General features: G+C 33.4%; 1 protein-coding gene across 5 annotated transcripts in view; it reads right to left on the bottom strand.

Moving 5' to 3' along the window:
- LOC111425859 (Guanine nucleotide exchange factor in mesoderm) overlaps nt 1–23,810 on the bottom strand; it is a 124,006-nt gene that overhangs the window by 24,050 nt on the left and 76,146 nt on the right. Inside the window, exon 1 of one of the 5 annotated variants that reach the window (XM_071194282.1) lies at nt 6,653–6,739. The exons of 3 other annotated variants lie outside the window; for them this stretch is intronic. Coding sequence is in view for 1 of the 2 variants with exons in the window: in XM_023060145.2 (XP_022915913.2) it covers nt 1,980–2,013 (34 nt within the window). In the remaining variant the exon portion in view is untranslated. Of the gene's footprint in view, nt 1–1,979; nt 2,334–6,652; nt 6,740–23,810 lie in introns of those variants that run through there. One more of the 5 variants, XM_023060145.2, reaches the window with a different exon arrangement.

Here is a 23,810-nt window from a genome sequence, read left to right as displayed (position 1 = left end):
ATCAAAAAATTATCTTAAGACTAAGAATCTAGGGCCGATCAAAGAAAACTATACATCAACTCCTCGGGAAAGCCCATCTGGTATAGTTCATCTGATTTTAAGGAATACAATGAGGAGGACATGTTAGCAGGAATCTACCAAACGCTAGAATGCAACGGAGAAAACGCTGGGATGATGAAGTCTTACTATCCTATTTAGTTGAGTATCGCTTAAAAGAACAATTAAGCAAATTTTGTTCAAAAATAAACGTGGTGCTGCAGTTTTTGTCAGGCACAGTTGGGTTGGGTTGAAAAATTTGCGGATTAATTCAGAAGTATTACTCTAATTATATGGACGTATAGCGCACACTGCAAAGAAAACAATCAAATTTTCCACAATAGTGACTTCAACTGGCTCAACTCGTTCCTTACTGATTTCTTTGGGCGTACTTGAAAGAGTAGGTTTGCGTGCATCCTCCAACTGAAATCTAATATTTTTGATGAATGCATAAATTTGTGGAAAACACCATCTAAAATGTGTTGCATAATCACGTCTAGTTCAATAAAATTCCTCAACTACACACTATATTGTTCCCAACATGAATTTACTTTATACTGAAATAAATAAACAAAGAGACACCTGGCCAACACCAGCCGTGTCTTTAAGATGGGATCAAACTCATATTTGTGACTTTGACAGCGGCTGATTCTCATTAAATTAGAATGACGATACAGGCAAAATAGCTCAGTCATATAACGGATAATAAATGACTTGTTTTAACAATACCATTGATAAATTAGATAATAATAACAAAGCTACAAGGAATTATGTAAATTACGAAGGGTGTTTAAACGATCGTTTACGAGAGCTTTTATAATCTGTAAAGTCATTATCTACTGAGATTTTTAATTTTTTTCAACAAGATTTTATTTTCAATTTTATTGTATACATTTCCGGTAACTACCAATGTTGATTCATATTGTTAAACATACAACTAATAAAAAATAACCATTCATTTATTTTATAATTAAATATTTTGTACGGAATTTGTAACCTTGCACAATTTTTACGAAAAGTGTTCAATTTCGTCATTATACGACAACACTCACAAACACATTATCTTTGTCTATATAATTATGTAATTCACGGCTGTTTCTTTTTTTTAATAACAATCCCACACACAACTTTTCTAGCCGTTTAGCATAACCGTAAGCGACGCGCGTTCCTCTGAACCATAACATTACGGCATTTGCCTTTTAAATTAAATCCACACGCGAAATAAGTCTCCTAGTCAAAGTAGGACGAGGCGCGTAGTTAATTTTCTTATCACTAACAACATTCCTCCAACCTCGCAACGATAAAGCAGCTGTAGTTTATTGTAAATAAAAACTGTTATAAACGGTGTTATAATATAGCACTCAAATGAGTGGGATTTGAGTGCTATATTATAACACCGTTTTAGAATATAATATATGTAAATTTCTTTAAAATAAAACTTAATTTTAAATTAAAAAATCAGAATTTTATTAGGAAGTATAACAATGTTAGTGTTAGAACTAAACATCACTTTTTACCATTTCTATCTTTATGGGCACAAATTGGTCCCACAAATTGGTTCGAATTAATTAGGTATTCCAAAAATCTGACCAAAAACATGATTAAATTTTTAATAATTAATAAAATCCGTCTCTTACACAATTCGAAATCGGTGCGGGCAACAACAACCAACACGAAAGCTCATTTATCAGCAGTATTTAATTCCTGTTCATTTCGCGATCGAAGTCGAAACAGGTGTTCGTCGTTCTCCTTGGCCTGTGAGTGTCAAAACAAAGCGTAAACGATCAACCTACATAAACGCATTTTCTTATACACACGTAGGTTTATATTATATACGTATTCGCGCGAGATACGCCTCTACCACTAACATTATAAAATCGAGAGAGAAGAAGAGAACTTCGTTTTCGTCATGCTAATTGAGTCGAGACGCGGCAATTTATTACCTTTCTGTTTGCCTCTGACGTTTTTGTTGTACATTGTGGGCGATGATGATAATTATGACACAAAAAAGAAAATAGTTAAAGTAGCCTGTCTATTTTCCTTTATGGATCGTTTAAAAACCACTCATTCTTTTTTTTTGCATTAACACAAAATAATTATTCCACCACTAAATTAGTCATATTAAAATTTTTAAATAATTTATTGATGAAAAAGTCTCGACACAAAACCAGATTACTAAAGAAATAAGCGGAGAACGTTGTGTTAAAGAACTTCTTTACGAACGACGTTCGGAAACGAACTGAACGGACTTCAAGGCGGCAGAACAAAACGACGAGCAGCTCGCACCGCACAAGAACCGCTCTCGAGACTGAATCGTACTCGGACGGAACTCAACGCAACCGCGTCGAGCTTGCTTATGAATCATTTTAAATTCTAATCGACGCCGTTTAAAGTCCCTCTCTTTCTATGTCTACTTCAATTAATGCTAGATAGAGAGAAGGAAATTAGTTGTTAATGATTTTTAATATTATTAATTTATGTAGATATCTTTTGATTAGGTCTAAATTAAAATTTCTTCTTCCTTCTGTATTTAGGCATGACTACCTTCATGACACCGATCAGATTCAGGCAGATATTGAGTCCGAAGTAAAGAATCAAGCTAAAAAACCGGCAAGGACAGTGGCGTACCTAAATGGCACAATTTGGCAAAATAAACATATTAGAACTGAAGCCAAAGCCGGGGTATACAAGACCGTAATTAGACCTATATTAACATATGCAGGAGAGACTCGACCAGAAAAATCCAAAACAAAAAGAATGCTAGAAACTAAAGGAATGAAAATGGTGCGTAGAATAGTTGGAAAAAATTGATAGACAGAGAAAGAAGTGAATAAGAGAAAGAACATCAATGATTGGGTATTGGACTGAAAGTAGAAATGGAATGACCACATCGACCGAATGACAGAAGAACAAATCTCATCATGTTTTGATGTTGGTGGAAAAAATTTTCTCCTTTTTCTTATAACGGTATAGTCAGTAAACTCTCCTATCATTTCGTTGTAATCTGTCATCACTTTTGGTATAGTTATAATATCTTTATCTGCTTTGTTAGTTGTTGCCGTCTCAGTGTTGTGAACTGTAGATAACAAACAAATATCTTTCTTGCCACTTCATTATCGTGGAGACGTAATTCCACGTTGAGCAGTTATTTATCTCAATGAATTTTGGTGTATCTTTTCTATTCCAGATTGTAGTTGTGGTGATGTTTAATAATAATCAATGATGACGAATGCACGAGTCTTGGTTTAAAAGCGGTTCTAACAACGATACACCAATTTTTTTTCAAACCTCTCAGAGAATTTTTCAAAAATATAAAAATTAGAAGAATGTTAAAAAAATCGGTATCCGGAGCATCATACAGAAAAACTTGTACAACAAAAGTTGTAGCAACTTGTACCCTTAACACAATGGTTTGTAACATTTTTGCTACCAGATGCGTCAATGCGGAGAATTTTTCAAAAATATGAAAATTAGAAGGGTGTTAAAAAAAATCGGTATCCGGAGCATCATACAGAAAAACTTTTACAACAAAAGTTGTAGTACCCTTAACACAATGGTCTGTAACATTTTTGCTCTCAGATGCATCAATGTGGAGAATTTTTCAAAAATATGAAAATTAGAAGAGTGTTATAAAGCATTAGGCTTTTACGAGTGGTCACATCTCTTTCCAGTGTACATAAACTAGAACGTTTACTATTTATTATTTTATAAGCAAGCCAAATTTTATAATGTTTTGTCTCCACTAAAAGAAAAGTTGTGCCAGAAGCAGCATCAACGAGAAATCTTGTAGCATGAAAATCACAATCATCTTCTTCTGAACTATCTTCAGAATCATTTTTGTAATAATCAAATTTTTCTGCGCTAATTTCTGACAAATTTACAACTTGATATTCAGATTTTACATAGCTGATTTTTCTGTTATATCTCTATATTTGATATTGAGAAAACATACCAATTAAATAAATATTCAATTGGCGCCATTTCGTATCTTATCTTTGCAAGTTTACAACATTTAGGCAAATATTTCGCTTATAATTTATTCTTTAAAAATTTGGTAGATTCAATTATTAAAATCTAATAATGGTAGAAGTGTATTAGTAGAGCATCTTAAAGAAATAAGTTTTACTCTTCCGCTACCAACAAGACATATAAATACTCCATAAAGTATATTGGTGAGGTTTATTTCCGTGTAAAAATTCTTGCAGTACTGTCCTAACGGTATTTTCATTACAGAGGTAAATAACACGCATTTACCATAACCTCTAATGTGTTTACAGCAATTGTGTTGACTCATTTACGTAGTTTATGACTTAGCGACAATGCAATTATAGTACGTGCGTGTTACTATAGACATTACTAGATATAGCTATAAACATACCATAGACAGGATGGATAGTTTGTTTGACACCTTTAATAAGTAAAAAGAGAAAGAAGAAAAAGTATAGATACGTAAATATTACGATACACCTTGGATTACGTTCACTGATGTCAAATTGAACACAGACATTGAAAAATGGGATGTAGTAAATTTTGAACAACCTCAATGTTTTAACTATCCCACAACTTCTACTTCTCACGTGTCTTGTCCAATTAGAAATATTGATAAGTCCATTGAATATTAAGATTTGTCGATAATCACCACCACAGTTGATAGTAAACAGCCATTTGGACTAAACAAGAGATGAAAATGAAGGTTTCCGAATACAACAAAGCTTACAATCAGCTTGTTAAGACACAAATGAAGAATATAGTTAAATTACTTCTGTCTCACCATCAAAGGTAGTTCATTTACAAATTTCGTCACGATTTATTTTGTGAAGAAGAAAATCAAAAGTAACGAAGACTCGTAATTATCGAAAATGGAAGTCTGTGGCAACTATGGTTGCAGCTGAAGGAATCTGATCTTATTGACAAGAAAATACAACTCAGAGTTCTATGAATAATATTACCACCATAGAAAATGTTAATAAATGATTTGAAATTTAAAACCAAAATGCTTTGTAAACAACGTTAGCGTGTATTAGTGATTGTGATAAGATATGTGTTATGGAATTCGGACTGATAAGGACAAGAATTGTGCAAATTATTTACAAGTTGCTCGTGAATTACATGCCAAGTACTTTGAAACTGAAAGAAGTACCCGATTTTTGAGCTTGCCGGCAACGTTGTCCACTTTGCGACTTTCTGTCTCAAAAACTAACCTACAAAAAAAATTTTATTTTAAACAGGTAGTGGTCTGATATGTTCTTTATGAGGGGCGTGTTTTATTTTGTCTATATTCCATATAGTTTTGTGTAAAATCGTGTATGTCAAATAATTGCGTTTCTCGGAAAGCGTTATCATTTTTTCAAAGTTATGTCTCTCTAATTCTTTAATTAAAGAAGCCATGCGGGGAGTGGGAGGTTCCGTCCAATCGGAAAGGATGGTGCTAGTGTGTGTTCCAGACTGGACGTCGCGCCTTTATTTCCTTGTGTTGGTAAAATAAAGGAGCGACGTCCTATCTAGAACACACACCAGCTCATTGGGATAGACTTCAACAAACTTTACCTCAAGTTTTGGCACGGATAGTAAGTTGCAACTATATACATATGAACCATATGATTATGGTTGCGTAGATTTCGCTAGACTGCTTGGCAGGGTAGGGTGTAAAATTTCAGAAAAAGACTTTAATATGTATATTTACCATGCGTCTCGTCTACAGATAGCGGAAATGCTTTTATCACATCATCAGTCCATCACTTAAAACCAACTTTTTACAAAATTTAAGTTACAACAAAAATAGTAAACACAACTTTGGATCTTCTCACCACACTACCCAATTAATTCTAGACAATGATATTTGATCAAAAAGGTGTTGGAATCCTGTTTGTAGAGTGGAGCGGATTTTTCCTCTAATTTGATGACACATTGAACTTGATAGATAATGGCATACTAAATATGATCCACTCCGCAAAATTTAACACTACGTCAAGGAATTATAAATAAATTAAAGTAATAACTTAAACTACGATGGGACAGTTAGGAATGTTATTTTTAGCCACCTAATTGGCCTGGTGATGTTGAAGACTTCGCAGAGTGTTTACTGTTACGTGTTAATTCAGAAAGGAATTAACATCAATGATTAGCTCCATTATCGTAATGCAGTTTTTCAATGATATTCCCATTAGTTCTAGTACTCTTATCATATTATTGCAAATCTTATATTATAGACATTTATTTCGTAAACGATAACGTTTATTTTTTCCGTTTTGATATTCACATGATTTGTCATTTCTTCTCCTGTCAGCTTTGAAAGTCGAAGAAATTGATTATGAACGCTAAGAAGACAATGCTAATGAATTTCAAAAGAGAAAGAGCAACCAGACGAGAGAGCATGGACATGAAATAGCAATGAAATTAAAGAGGCGAAGATGTTCAAGTACTTTGTATTTGCATTTTAATGAAAATCAAACAACGGATAAGAAAAACATATTAGCGAGAGTTAGAGAAGGCTAAAATAGCGATCTCTTTAATGTTGATAGAGTTTAGTAAAAATTCTTAACGTATAATCTGAAATTTTTAATATTTTATAACTGTTATTATAAATTCGTACTTAGTTTTTAATTAAAATACTTACCTATAAAACTCAATCGACCATGTTCGATCGAATCTGATGACAAACTGTTTGACAAAATAAAAATGATAAAAATGAATATTTGATAAAAACTATGAATTCGGCGAATAACGTGCTTGTTTTTAACTTAACGTGTAAATATTTGATTTTAAATTATGTAAGTGTATCAACAAACTGATTAACACCTTATAAAGTACGTTGTTTAAATTTTATATCTCGGTTTATTGGAATAAGCACTAAAAGCTTTTCTAAGAATTTCTAAAATACCTTTGAAATTTAATATTGTGGGATTAATGGGAAAATTTTTTGTTCTAATATTAGTAAATTTGATTAAAAATGAATTCAATTTGTAAAGATGGTTATTGACCTTAACACAGATTATATCAGAAATGTATCCAATTAATTGAATGCAACTTACAGTTAATTCAATGGATCAATAACATGCTGGTCCATTTTTATTATATTTACATAAAACTTCCAGCGCATAAAATTCATGACCCACTTCAAGTTACGTGATGTAACGAGTTAATTAACGTTCTTATTTATATGGTAAAAGTAGCGAAGAGAGCTAATGAATGAACTTCGGATGTATTATATAAATTCGAAACACACACGCAACATGCTGTTATTTGTTTAGTGTTACTAGTTTATTTAAAAGTTAACAAACAATATTCAAAACATCCGTTTCCTTTGCAATTTCTAAACATTATTATCAATGTAAACATAAAGATCACGTTTCTGCTGTAGATAAGGTATCCAATATTGATAAAACGCTTCATTTAGATGAATTTGCACGTGTATTATTAATCTTTACAAGTTTCTTCAGTTTGATCCTGTAAAATAGGACGATTTTATCGTTTGGATGTTTATCGAATGTGATTAGTCATAAATCTTTTTGTTTTATAAGTTTTTATTTAGACATTCGGTTTATCAACCGATAACCTGCACATCTGTGACCGCTCTTATCAAACAAATTAGGTTTTCGAAAATAGAAATTGTTGACCACACATGTGTTAAATTTCGGTTAATTAAATTTAAAAAAGTAAAAGATTAGTAGAAAAATTAAATTAATTTTTTATTACTAATAAATTTCACTTCTGTTTTGTTAATTCTATAAGAAAACTTAAAAAAAATGTTATCATCAATCGACTTCCTCGTTATCTTAAACTGAAAGTAAGAAAAACTTTCACAATTCTCTATATAAATCCTGTTACCTACTCAATCCTATTTAATTAACTTTACTTGGTGATTTAGTTTTTTCCCATCTTTAACAATTTACATCAACTTAACGACAAGCTAATTTTTTGTCATCGTTTGAAAATTATACTCTAGTCAGATTGTGCTTTAAGTGGTGAATAAGAGAAAACCACTAGACAATATAATGAAGACATAACGTCTTTATCGCGACAAGAAAACATTTATACCAATCGCGAGGCGACACCGACAGACGTAAAAAAAACGCACAGAAACAGGAGACGCCATGTAATAAATAGATATAATCTAGGACACGAGACTACGAGGCGTGTAGGCGCGTTTGTTTCGAAATGAAAGTTCATTTGTCGTATAATTACGGTTTATTTTAGTAATAAAGATAGTCCGAACGTAGTCTCTATTGAAAATGAGACGAGCATTTTAAAAGAAACCGAGTAAACACGTCCCCATAAAAGGTCCAATCTTATTTTCATTCCGATCGAAAATATATTTTATCAACGTGATGTGCATAAAAATCGAGATACTGACCATTTATAAATCTGAATCGAAGCGCAGGACTAATTATTATTTGTTTTGTTTTTTAATTTATTTATTTATAGGGAAAATATTGAACTAATAATCGTTTCCAATCAAATTACATATATTAGCATAGAATATATCAACTAAATGTATAGTAATTATGGATAGCTAATAAAATATTTCTTGTTATAAAAGTTCACAATCTTCAGTATTTTCAATCAAAACAAGGTATTAATAATTTTTTTAGACAGAATAATGACAGTTGCCCATAATTTACATGAAAATCTAACAAATGCAAATTTCCTTCCATAGTTCCTAACAGTTTAGGAGATAAACAGTCTTGAACAAAATTTAATAGTATATAAGATTTCAATGTAGAGAGAATTTTAAAATTTTTTTAATTCCCACATGGAAGCTCACCACGAAAGCTAACCTCCCAGTAAACTACTTCAATCACCTACAAATCCTAATCAAACATGAAACCACACCAGTCAACTATCATCATAATGCACTCACAGACCCTTAAGTAATCATTCCAGCTTCCATTAAATCTATAAGCAGTTGCCTCGTGCTTCCACTCTCCACAAAACAACAAGATTCAATACATAGTTCTTCACAACCTCTTCAAAATGCAATCATTCGTCAAGCATACATCATCCATCACATCCTCAAATTCCAACATTACCGTTTCGCTTGGAGAATCATAACTAGGGCACGGAACTTTTGTAACAAAACGATACGATTTCCCCCCTCCACTCGTTCTCAGCAGAAAATTTCATACAAAAGTTGTTCTAAATTAAATTCTAAAACGATTTTCTCAATAAAAAATATATATAAAAATATATATATACAAATGTTTTTGAGATTATGTTCTTAATTATTGATCAAATCAAAAATTTTTATTAACAATATTTGTTTAGAATTACTTCAGGAACAGTGTTTGTTAATACAATTTTTTGCTAACTTGAAATTTTAATTTCCCTCTGAATAGTATGCTATCAAAATTAATTATCTCAACAATTATTGTTTTTATTAAAAAATGTTTTAAATAAAATTTGTTTCAATTTCGATTTTGAATCAATTATCTTAATAAAAAATTTTTACATCTCTATTAATTAAGCATCTAATTATAATTATGTATAAAAACAGAAAAATTATTATTTTGAGGTTATCTCCTTAATTATTGATTAAATCAAAAAAAGTTGTTGGCAAAGTTTGTTTAGAATTGTTTCAGGAACAATTTTTGTTAACACAATTTTTTTCTAACTTGAAATTTTAATTACCCACTGAACAGTATGCTACAAAAATTAATATTTTTGAGGTTATATTCTTATTGTTGATTTAATCAAAAAATGTTGTTAACAAAATTGGTTTAGAATTACTTCAGGAACAGTGTTTGTTAATAAAATTTTTTGCTAATTTGAAATTTTAATTTCCCTCTGAATAGTATGCTATCAAAATTAATTATCTCAACAATTATTATTGTTTTTATTAAAAAATGTTTTAAATAAAATTTGTTTCAATTTCGATTTTGAATCAATTATCTTAATACAAAATTTTTACATCTCTATTAATTAACCATCTAAGTGTAATTATGTATAAAAATTTAAAAATTATTATTTTGAGGTTATCTCCTTAATTATTGATTAAATCAAAAAAAGTTGTTGACAAAGTTTGTTTAGAATTGTTTCAGGAACAATTTTTGGTAATACAATTTTTTTCTTACTTGAAATTTTAATTTCCCACTGAACAGTATGGTATTCTTTTAATCAAGATTTTCTGAGAACGAGTGGAGGGGGGAAATCGTTTTGTTACAAAAGTTCCGTGTCCTGATCATAACAGTTGTTTCCATAGCCAAAATATCAAACAACGCATCAAATTACACGAATAGTAAACCATACAGAATGATGAAAACCTGATACAACCTATTTCCTATTCAAAATGGTTTAAAGTGCATGGACCATAGAAATTGGCAAGAAAAGACATTTTCAATCCTTACGGTGTTAGCAAATTTGCACCAAGAACTTCAGTTACAGACACCTTCTGGACCTAGATTATTGTATTGTAAATTGTTGCTTGTAGGAAAGGAGTGGCAAAATAGTGATATACCAAACTTTCCCTTACTTGGACACTTCCCTTATTTAGAAACGCCATGTTAATTAGTTATTCTCATCTTCTGCAAGAATTAAATTTCCAAATCAAAGACATCCCCGGCAAAAAAAGTGAATTTTAGGATTTCTCATCTTCTAAACCAGCTGGCCGTTCTGTGAAAGAAAAAGAAAACCCGAAGAGAGAACCAACCTCGTGTGGCCCTCATGCAATTAAAGAAGTTGCTTGACTAGATCAAGGAGATGCAAGAAAAACTAACTTGAGATGCACAACATCTCGCCTGAGACTGAACCGATGTTCAAGAAAAGAGGCCACACTTACTCAGTCTTACTTGTAGTTAGTTATCATTCATCAACCTAAAAAGAGGAATTCCCTTACATCAACTATCTAAAATATAAATTTAAAACTCATCTTTTTGGCTTATATATTTATTAAAATAAAATGACCTGATAAGGTCTAATTGACAGTGAGCGTCAATTTTAATAGGTGAACTTTATATTTTGCTCTAAAACCCTCTATCAATATTATCCATAAACATTTAAGATTTCAGTCATGCATAATTCATAAAATTTCTGGTAATTACCAGTAATAAAAGCGGTACCATATCCTCTTAGATATTGCTGATATCGAAATCTCTTCAAAATCGATTTAAAGCGTTATATATTTTACCCACCAGAGTGATTATCGATGGCAATTTAAAAACAAATTTAACGGAAATCAACCGGATAAGTATTATTAATGCAATATCTGCAATCCTGTATTTTCAATTCGTTAAATCGGCTTTCGAGTAACGATTTTCATTCGGTAATTTTAGGAAAGTCCAATAATAAGGTTTAAAATGGCATTGATGTCTCTTATAAGATACTGCGGCTTTTCACAAAATGTTCATAAATATACAAATTTTAAGATTCTTATCATTAAACTCTCTCCGGATGCCATCGAAGTACAAACAATTTTTGTATTGTAACATATAACACGTTTTAGTATTCTTAAATATCCACGAGCCACTAACAATAAAGTATTCTTCTCACACGTTGGGCATTCATTGAATACACCTGGGCGGGCACGCTTCCTTGTACCTAATATTAACACAAACTATCGCCGAATCTTCTTCGAATGTACCTGTTCACTGTCCTCATTGTCACACAGCAGGTGTTCGCCTCACGAAAGGCTTTGGCGACAATCGTGACTGCTCAAATACAAACGTGCCTTTTGTTACATGATCGTTCAATTTAGAAAACCTTACTTTTTTTGCTATTCATCGTATGTTCATCAATAATATCTATCAATGTCATTCATATTTTGTTATAAATTAATTTTCAATTTAACATCTTTGTCTTTTTAGTTAAAATAAATGAAAAATTTGTTTTGCTATAAATATATTAATCTAAAAATAACTAATCTGGTTAATTACGGTTTATTAATACCGTTTTGGATTATATGGTACGGATCGATTCCAGAATAACATGCCACACATCTGTCACACTTTGAAAACCGTTACAACCGATTGGCATGGATTCCTGATTTTACCTGCGCACTTGGACCGTGATTCACCAAAGTCGAGGGACTACGAAGAAACGTTACCACGCCGCACTGAGAAACGTCAGCGAAGAAATTCCAATGGAATTGTTGCAATTAATCGATGGACCTCCTCTGTTCGAGCTCCTTGTAGACCGATGCGCATACCTGCTCGTGCTCCAGCGTTCTGACTCCGTTCTTTTCGGGGAAGACGATGGGAGGGACGTCTGTGCGTGAGCGGGACACCCAACGTTGAAGGTATGCTGTTAATATCAAGGTATGTGTCATACCTGGTTAAGATTTACGTTATTTCCACAAAGATATTTTTAAAATTGGTTAGTTTCTATTTATTCTATTCAAGAAAGTTTCAATAGGTAATTTTAAAATACAGATATTATCTGTTTAAACATGTAAAACCGCTTCCAGAAACACCATCAATTCACGTCATCGTATATAAATTCATTTGCATATCAGAACGTGCAAAAACAGAAATGAAAACTTATTTCCTCCATACAGTTATTGTTGGTACCTTTCTCTCCATTTTCACCATACCTTTGAGCCATCTTTCACTTCTTCAGTCACACGAGTTTACTAACTCAATTAATCCGCGCTATTTCGACACCCTGAGCAAGTGCTCAATATGCCGCTTTGTCATTTTCTAAAACAACCACCTACATATGGACACGAAAGGAAAATATTAGCATGATTGGTGTATATTTTGTACATTCAATTGAGTTTGTAATTTAAAAGTTTAAACATTTCTGATGACTTGTTTGGAATTTAACTTTCTTCCTTGAGGATTGAAAATAGAAATGAAATTCTATTTACTGCTATCATTTTTGAATTATTTAATCGGAAAATTTCAATTTTAAATAATAGAATGAAATGATAGAGGAATTGTCATTAATATGCTTATTGATTATAGTTTTTAAATTTACTAGATGTGATGGTAAAAGTACTTTCTATTAAACAATTTCGTGTCAAAAAGTAAATCATTGTCTACGCAAGAATGCAATGATGCTGTTTGGAAACACCCGCGAATGCCACGTCTAGTTGGCAAATCACAATGCAATACGAAAGGTCAAATATTTAAGATATCAAGGATATTTTCGTGTCGTGATAAATCACTGAAGCATGTGAGGCTCCAAGTTTGAACAATAAACATAATAATTTGAATGTTTTTTGAATTTGGTTTTTAGAAATAACATTAGTTTTCGTTTCTACCTCTTCTTCTACCATCTTATTATTAAACTTTATATTAGTTAAAAAGCTAAACTTTTTAAAGAAACTCAAACATACTGAAACGTGCTGCTGGATAACGTACAAACAATTTTGCGCCAAAACAGTTGTCTGCTATTGACAAAGCTGGAAAAAGTTGTTGAATACTGTGACCCATATTGTTCTCGACAAAATAGAATGTATCCCGATATGCAAAACTAACTGTTTTTAAATCTCCTGATAACGTTGATTTACAAAATTTAACTTCACCAGCATACATCTTGTTGAATTTTGCGTTATGCACGGGATATCAGAAAATTTAGTTTTATTTTTTTTTTGTTGAAGTATACAAAGTCAAATCCACTTATATTTGAAGTATCTTGATACTGTTAGTTATTCAGAATGACGGAATGACTTGCATTCCAGTTTACAATCAGCCCATTAATTTCCAAAATTGCTAATCAGAATACCAGAATACAAGTTTATTCAAAATGGCCTATAATCAGAAAAATTGCATCTGCATCAAAACACTTATGCCTACAAAGAGTTGAAAAGAAAGATTGATATGCGTACGCCAATATATCTACCGGATCAAAGAATTATGATCCAAGAAACTGAGAAGTAATTCCAAGGGTCTCAGATACGATGGCCATATCAAAGTCTCACTGAAAGAAAGCTGGGTTTGTTTCTCTATTCGAGTAATTGGTTACCTTCGTAGCAATCATGGAATCGCGGATCAGCACATGTAAGAGATATAGTCTCGACATTAGAATGTACGATTGCAGCAACCGAATAAGCGAGAAGGAAGTCTACCATCATATAAGATTATAGAAAATTGCCTACAACCTGGAAAAATGTATCACCATAGCTCTGCACGAAAACACATATCCATAAAAAATCGAAGAGATAGACTGAAATGGGTACGCGAATACCTTTACAGGACCAAAAGTATAATGATCTAAGACACTAAGAGGTAGTTTCAAATAAAATCGCTTTATCAAAGTTTAGCCTCTTTACCTCGACTGTTTCTAATGTACTTATGTCAATTCCAACATCTTGCCTGATACCAATATTCCTCACTTTATCTCTAATAGTCTTCATAGTTCACTTCCTATAACTTTGCCCCGTAGGAGCTTCCAATGCTTGCGACCAGAGTTTTATCCTCCTTGTCATCAATCTTCCTTGTAACATCCTATGCTTTTCTATAATGCCAGATCTATAAACACAAGGTGAGTCTCTATATTGTGCGCCATTCTTTTATGGAATCCATCCATTAAGTATGAAGATACTGTCCATGTACAATCTGCCAACCCTGAACCGCATTGGTCTTCTTCATCTTGGTATTCGTTTTCAATTCACTGTTTAATGATTCTACCATACGCCCTAGAGAATACTTTTCTATCTCCTATCTTATAAATATTAGTAACATACGGAGTAGACAGTTCTTTTGGTACGTCTTCTCCTTTTAGGATGTTATTAAATATGTGCGCTACAAACTCAGTTGCTTGTTCAGGTGCTTCTTTTAGTAATTCAAGGTGGAACATATCTCGGTTTAGTTCTATACTAGAGTAAAAAAAATCAAGACGTTTGTGTAATCTGTATTTGTAGTATAACAATCAAAGTTTTTGTATCGGTAGCAAATACCCCAGATAATTTTCTGGACTCTGCAACTTAACTACCGTTTTCATGATTTAGAAATCTCTCAATTACATAGTCTACTTTAGACAGATTCTAATTGGTGTTTACAATGTTATTCTTCATTATACGTAAGATGCCTTGAAGCAACGTAAACCATTTATTTGCTTGTCTATTAGGTGAGGTAAAACGGTCCAAGTGTATTAATGATTTCAACTAATCTGATATTATTTCAAGTTTCTGTATTTTCTTGGCCAAGTGAATTTCATCATAATATTGATTTTTATATAATTTTGAGGTATTTCGTATAATTCCTTAAACATTTAAAAATTATGCGTATTTCGTAAAAAGTTTCAGATATTACACATAATTCCTAAAACATCAGTTTATTATGAATTACAACTGATTTTGGATGCGATAACGTATATACATAATGTGGTGGGCAACGAACCCAAACGGTAACCGACGCATAATCCAATAAAATATTAACACTTAGAAGGCGCGTGTGCGTCATTGTCACACTTCGTGGCATCTCATGAAACGGCAATAAATAAACATAACCTGTTCGTCGTTATGTATCCCTAAGTATATGCCCACACGTAGAACCGAACGAAAGGACAACCACTTCCCACACATCACTCGTGTGTGTGTCGACTTCACACCATTCATGCTTTTTCCAAACGATTTCGTCAATATTACAGAACCGTATTCAACTATTAAGTGAATTATTATTAGTACTAAAACGATTTACATAAACACAGCATCATTACTTTTAACTCTTACTTCTTGTGTATTGAAATTTATTCAGTGTTGCGGAGGAATGAAGACGATCCTGGGTACCTCGCATATATTGAAATATTTTGAAATGCATAATACGGAGTAGGATTTTCTAAGAACAAGTCCACCAACGTGTGATCCATATTAGAATTGTACCATTTTTACAGACGATTAAAAATAAAGAATGAAATAATGTATGCCAACAACGTCTTGGGTGTTGTTATGGGTGTTCTTGTTGGGTGTTTTCATTGGATATTCGAGGGACGGTTTTTGTAACCGGATCAACAGGAATGCACTAAATCCCTTACACGAAGGTGTCCGAGCGTGTGATATACGAATGGATTGTGTTTTCGGCGATTAGACCACAACAACCGAACGTGGGCTTTCTGGTAATCGTAATTTATGCCATTCACAGGATTGAATTCAACGACATCAAAGATTTATAAGAACAGATTTAGAGATCACACGGTTTCGATTTCAGTTAATTAAATTTTAAAAGTTCAATTATATTCTATCGTTAACTATAAGTTAAAAGGAGGCATTGGCGTAGGTATATTTTTATTTTGAAGGCAATTAATTACAAACCATGTTCGCAGTCATAAGGTAACAGTTAACAACAACCGCAATTAATAATAAATTGAAAAATTGCCAACAGCATACACCCGCAAGGTATAAATTTTAGTGATGACTACTACATGAAAGCCAATACTATTAGCGGTTACCTTCATTCATATAAGAGATCTAAAAGCGGCAACTACACGTACCATGTAACGGTAGTGTTAATTAAGTTCTGCTTAATAAGAAATAACCATGAAAGATTTTTTTTACATTTCAAAAATACTTCTATATTTAATACCAAAGTGTGTCAAAGTTTATTATCGTACAATTTTTGCGTTACAATAAAATCATGGTATTCATTTTAAACAAAAGTGTCTTCACGCGGAAGCTCTCAAAATAGCTTCTACCTGCTTATCGAAAACACTCTTATTACGACCGCATTCGGTTTAATAAGCGTAATTTATTTCGCCCATAAAATTACTGGGAACGTGCTCGTGAAAACGATTATTTATTGTATTCACGAGAAGCAACGAGTACCTTGCTTTACAACACCGACTGATCTTAATCGGGACGCTTTATCACTTAAGATTACCCCAGCACGTTCCTTAAGGTCAAAAGAAAAAGGGTCAATGTAATTAATACCCATATCTACATCTATAATCTTTTAATAATCAATGTAATAATACAATAATAGCTAACAACAAGATTTCTTATAATGTTAATTATGTTATAAATTTATTGTTAATTTTGTGGTGAAACAGAAAAAAATGTTGATTACGTAACTAACATTTTAATTAAAAAAAATATATACAAAGAAGTGTCTGAACACGCGAATTTATAAAATTAAGTAGGTTAATATGTTAAAATTAAATGTGATATACATACTTGAGTCTAATGCTCTACATACTTTTCTAGTTCAATGTCTCATACACGAGTAATTGCGTGCATAACACAGTGTTACAGTAATTATAACTCAGTTATATTTTTTTTATAGCGTTTAATAAAGAATTATTTCATCGATTATGGATGAAATGAAACGGTAAGACTCGAATGACTTAGTAATTCATTAAATAACAAATTTTATTGAAGAAAATATTTATTTTGTAATGCTTATGTTGACTAAATAGCCTACCTCACCTACTGACGGTACACCCTGGTAAAAACCAACAAGGCTCTGGCGACCAAGTTGTCTATCATCCAACACGAAGGAAACATCGTTGCGCAAAGCCCAGCTTTTAAGGCCGGTCTGGAGGATATAGTTGGCAACCCCATCATTAGACTCAGGCAGCGGGATAATCATCAGCCAGTCCTAAACAATCCAATTCTTGAAACCTCAGCAGATGATAGCCCAATGGATAAAAAATGACGACTTTTGGCATGAAACCACGGATGCGATTAGGCAGATGGAACGTCATGACGTTGTTGCCTCGCCCAAGTCTCCAGAGAAATGGCAAAAGATAGCCCAGGATAACGTGGCGGGGATCCATTATGAAAGAAATAAAGGCAAAGAGGAAGATCATGGTTGAAAATGAAACAGATAGTTCAAAACCGAGCACGATGGTGTGCATTTGTCGAGGTATATGCTCCAACCCGGAACATAAATCAATATCATTTCCTCATAATGTGACTAAATTAACATTCTATTTGTTCACATTGAAATGCCAAGTTTTTTGCCAAGTCTCTACCGTTCTTTGTTATTAACATTTGAGTAAAACAATGTATAATATCTTATTACCAGATACAACCCGTTAAATATTATTCTCGTGGATGATGAATAGCCACAAGCAATAACCTCTAAGCAACAAGGTTTCATAAATCATTTTTAGATTGCAAAAATACAATGACATTTTGATCTTAAACCGTTAAATTAAATTTTTTGCAATATTTCATTATTGCAATCAGTGAATAGGGAATTGGGTTGGGTTTAACTGAGTTACTGATCAATCTAGTTATGATAAAAAATACTAATAAAACGTGAATATTCGTGAAAAAATTAGAACTTTTAGTAAATGAGAGGGTCAAGAGGTAAGGATGAAAAGAGATCATAAAGACTAATGTGGCTGCAGAAAAGAACAAGCAAGAGTTTTTCGATATTTTGTGCATGATGGCGAGTAGAAACATTGAAAATACTTTTTATTCCTAACCATGGACTGGTATTATAATAGTTTAAAAGAAAACTTAATTGAGAGATAGTCAGTTGGTGAAAAGCTTGAAATAGCATGTGGCACACCTTTGGAGCCGAAACTCTGAAGTATTATCTATTAATGGTAAAAACTGAGGATGGAAGAGGAATTAAAAATGATATAGATGACGTTTCGATTGGTATGACAGGCAGAAATATAACGCATGTGGAAAAGAAATTCAGTATGAGTATCAGAGTTACATGAGTGCTACAAAAGGTGGTGGTAAAAAAGGTTAGGAATTCTGTGTAGAAGACAATATGTATGTTATATGCTATACATATTGTATGCAACACAATACCAATATTGCAACAATATGCTACAAACAGTTAACGAGCATCCACAACTATAGAAGCTGTAAGACATTTACAAAACAGTTTTGTCAGATATATCGAGAAATTGAGGATAAAGATTTCGGAGAAGTCGATTATTATTACAGCAGGATATTTTATGAGTGACATCAACCCAATCTAACCTATCCTAACCTAACCCAACCTAATCTAACCCAACCCAAAAATAGTTTGATATATATTTCTGACAAAATAGAAATCAGTTAATTATACGTAATGAAAACAAGACTGCCACACAAAATCAATAAGGGATTTTTAATGCCAAATAAGATTAATGAAGCTGAGACAAAATCACGGTTATGTATTTAACTTAAAAATATGAAATATCTTTAATTGTAACATTGCAAAAATAAACCACAAGTTAAATTGTCATGCACTGACATCATGACAACAACAGTTTGAGAGCAGGAAAAAAAATGCTTTGCAACATAAATTTGGACTTGCTTATGAATTAAGTGCCAAATATCAAATATTTTGAAAGCTCATCGTTAATCTTGGTTGTCTTAATAAAATCGTGTTCAAATCTGTTAAAGATGCTCACGTTTAAGTATTTTGCGTCAAAATTGCCGTGTCCAAATTCTTGACCCCAATTCTAGTTATTTTTGATTACTTCATCATCATTCTGAGAAACGCTGATTATCTTAGATTTGCTTTGACTTTTATGTAAATTGTTATTTTATAATATTCATTTAACGATATAAACTTGGGAGGTATTGCGAAAATCGTATGTTACACGCACATGTTAAACGTGAGCTACTCGTAAGATTGTTGTCGCTTCAACGAGTTTGTCTGTTCGTGTGCAACCTACGAGAAGACATCTCGGCGCGATCTCGATGCAGAAGGAAGAACAATGCCAGGGGCGCTTTGGCGACATTGTTTTTCACGCTCTCGCGGTAATGTGAGGTGCGGCAACGACATTGAAATACACATAGGGACCTAATTAGGTGCCATATGGTCGCCGGTAGGAGAACGATGGACGATATTACTTCTTGCTCGCTCGCTCGCCCGCTTGCATAACACCTCGACGACGACGACGCCAAGAAGTCGCGGACTGCGAGATGTACAGTTACGAAATGACGGGGAACGAGAGCGTAATTTTGAATGCCAGAGAACGGCCGCGACGTTAATTTCTGCGTGAAATCGAGAGCGATATTTATCGTCCGACACAAAAGCTCATGATGGGCCCATAAAATTGATCGATGGTTCACGAATTGTTTCATTTTTGGTTCATTAACGCGTTCAAGGAATTGTGGTAATAAATTTTCAATTCATATTCTAGATATTGTGTTAACTAGGCGATGTTTCTTTATGGCAGTTAATTTCTATCTTCGGGAAATACCTGCAGGCATGAAATCTTTCATCGCAGTCGTCTTATCGGTTACGACGCTCTAATAAATCCATCATATGATTTATATAAGCGCTTATTTACAAGCCATAAATAACCATCCAATTTTGAAGCGATAACTAGAAAATTAATAAACCAAGATGCTACTGCAACGTCATCATTTTAACCTGCGGCAATATCCAGCGGTTTCTTAGTGTGGTCGAACTGCCAGAGAGGATTTCCCCATTTATCTTTAGTAGTTCCAGCCGATGGCTATTCGCACCTTGAATGGTACACTTTTAACACGTGCTGTATACGACTTGGCAACTGGGATCAACCGTAGAAAAATGTTACCCCGTATGGAGCTCATTAAGGAGCACAAGATAAGTGGAGTTAAGTAGGTGTGCCTTAACTGGGTTTAATCTACCACCTAGTCCTTCTAGTTTCTTGTACTTTGTTGGGTTCCAATCACCAGAACCAATTTGAAAATATTTACGTCGGTGTGTATATAATTAATTTTGATGGTGTCTTTATATTAATTTTAAATGATATCATTACTTCGTATAAAATTTGTGTGTACATTTTTTGGTAGATAAATCACCGTGATGGCACGTGCTGGTATTATTGTAAGAGTAGACTGCGTGCATCGTTCAGGTCTCGATTGGCACTTTGGATGAGATATAATGGTGTGGCGAAGCAATGACCCCGATCGTCCGGCGCCTGCATTCCTCGTCTGCGGACGTCTCTGACAACTACAGAGTCCTCTCTACGACAAGACATCCAACCTAACCTAAAGAACTACACCTTTGAACATTCTCATCTTTAACATGCAAATAAATTGTATTGAAAAAAAAGTTAAATAAGTGTTAAATACTAAATACGTTTGTGATTGTAAAAATATTTAAGTGCTAATAATTGCTGTTTATTATAAATATGGTACCATTGATAATTATTAATCATTAATAAAGAAATAATTATTGTGGTATATATACTGCTCAAATATCATATAGTTTGGTAAGCAAGACTTGATTTCATCATCTGTAATTATTGTATATTGACACAGTTGTCTTGTTAGTTCCGTGCAATTAAAATAGTTGCGTATTGGTCTGTTTTGCAATATTTTGGCAACACGGAAAGACGGCTAAACCCGAATGTTTCTAATTCTAGATCTAGTGTTAGTTCTAATGCTAGTGTTAATGTTTTAATTGTTATTAAGCGTTAGATAGTTGTACATTTTTCATTGAACTAAAACTAGAACACTAGATCAAGAACTAGAAAGTTTCGGATTAGGCGTGCGTCTTCAGACGTTATAATTTTTATTAAGCTCCAACCCTTAAAAATTATTTATTCGAACCTGCTGTACCCTGTATACATAATATGTATACGAAAACGTATATCGACAGCTTGAATCGAATATTTTTAAAGGCAAAGCGAACGTTTTATTTTCGGGCTTATGAAAATTTCATGGCGCCCAACCATATTAGCAATTACAATAAGTACATACGATCTCGGTCGGATTCGTGGTCGGCAAATATAATCGGTTACGTCTACTAAGTATGTAGAGTCTCGAGAACGGCTGAGAGCGCAAGGTTACGACCCCGGTAAAAGGATGCGCTCTGGTCGGGGGCCCCGATGGTAAGGACCTCCGTGGTAAGGACCTCTGCGTGTCTCCGTGTCTATTTTTAGACACCGGCACCGGTGTATCGTCTCAGTTGTCTCTGCCGTCTGGCCGTGTTGTCGCAATAGTTGGCCAACCGACAACGATGTCTTCGAATACCCGGCGCCCCGAATTTTTGCCTGATGTCGGCCTTTGAAGAGGGAATGCTATCGCCTTTACTCCCGTTAAAGGCACCGCCATCCAGAACCGGATTAAGCATCAAAGTTATAGTAAACCAAAGTATCACATAGAATGAATCATATGTTATGAACAAAACATAATATAGTTGATTATATTATTGTTAACTTATTTTTCCATTTGCTTCTTCTATTTCAGTTTTGATCAAATCACCACCAATAAACATATAATAGGATATGATGCTATCTGTGCGTTTTATGGAGCTATTTTAACCAAAAAAGAATCTGTAAATTTAACGTGGTCAGGAAGTTTTATTACGTGTCTTAATTGTAGTTTTATCTTTTAACCACCATCGCTACTCCAAAACCATTCCGACGTGGTCTATTTTTAGAACGCGATAACGAAGGTATGTTCCAAACCAGAAATGGAATCAAACCACTTTATAGCCGACGTACGTGGACCTTACCCAAGAAAAAAAAAGAGGGTTTACTGTTAAGAAGCTGTCAGCTGAAAGTGCCACTTGGGAAGGATGCGTTAAGAGTGAATGCTGGTAGATCTTTATCATTAAGAGTATCCTGATCAATCACTCCTGAGAATGTGTCAATTATTACGTTAAGGGTGCAATAAAATATATCTTCTATCTCTTAAATAAGGTTGAGGGTGTTAGGAAAAAGTGTAAAAACTTCTTGTAGAAAGTAAAAAAATATGTCCAAATAAAAAATACGTTGTAAATACAAAGTTGAATAAATTTCGAAATCGGATCAAGTCTGGTTTTGCGATTTATTTCTTACGATTTTGGCTACGGTTTTATTTTCGTTCGAAAAATAAACGATCGTCATCCGCGCACGAGACCTGAATTATGCATTTCGTCGATTTTCGAGTTCTGAAACGCCGCCGCTCCTAATTCGCGATACCGTGCGCATTCCAGCACGGATATTTTCACCCCGAGTTTATGCAACGAAATTGGGCGTACCTCCACGGCGTTCCAGAAGAAACCGGCCTCCGTCGATGGACGCGCGCGGTTCCAAAAATAGCCCCGTCAGTTGGATCGCCGCCGCAGACACACGTTCAAATCGACCCAGACGATCGACCTCCGATAGGCCGAAAGTAAACGAAACCCAAAACTGGAGGGACTTTCACTCAAACAGTGCCGGTTTTTTTTTTGTTCATTCTGTATTGGCGAAATGTCATTTCACATTGACACATGAAAGGTTTATTGAGCATTCTCTTTAACTCAAATACTTTCAATTATGGTTTCAATCAAAAAAATCATTACTTTTTATGGAACAGATTTTGGTATGCTAAATTGACTTTTGGAAACGAAATTTTTAATGTATTGAAGCTTATAGACACTTTGCAGACTTTTAAAATCCACATCTAAATTTTTGCAGAAGATAAATGTGTGTATACGAAGAGTGCAGAACGCTTTCATCATTTCTTACTTATTTGAGAAAGCCTTAATTAAAGATAAATATTATAAACCTCATTCTTTCTATAACAACTAGATATCGCGGTAATCTTGACCCAACCCAGATTAAACAGCAGTTATGTTCTCCGCAAGGTGGCATTATGCTGCTCCTTTTCGAGCTTATTCAAACGAATTATTTCTCAATCGATGAATTGTAAGAAGATGTCCAATTGAATGGCCACAGAGATCACCAGATTTGATTCTATGGGACATCTTAGTGTTATGTTATCTAAAAAGTAAAGTTTGCACCAGCATATTGAAACGACTAAAACACAGAATTTGAAAAGTATTTGAAAAAACTTTTTTTGTTGAACCAATCAGATTTTATCAGATCCAATTCCACTTGGTTAGTATTAAAAACAAAATACAGCATGTTATAAAAAGTGTAGATGACTCATTGATATAACTTTATATTGATTTCTTTCTGGTCGATTTCGAGTACACTTTATTAAAGTAAAATATAGGTGAAGCTTGTGGTCTTACTGTAAACGTAATGCA

This window comes from Onthophagus taurus, chromosome 2, assembly GCF_036711975.1.
Source record: "Onthophagus taurus isolate NC chromosome 2, IU_Otau_3.0, whole genome shotgun sequence".
Taxonomy (NCBI): Eukaryota; Metazoa; Arthropoda; class Insecta; order Coleoptera; family Scarabaeidae; genus Onthophagus; species Onthophagus taurus.
This window is presented reverse-complemented; position numbering and strand designations above follow the sequence as displayed.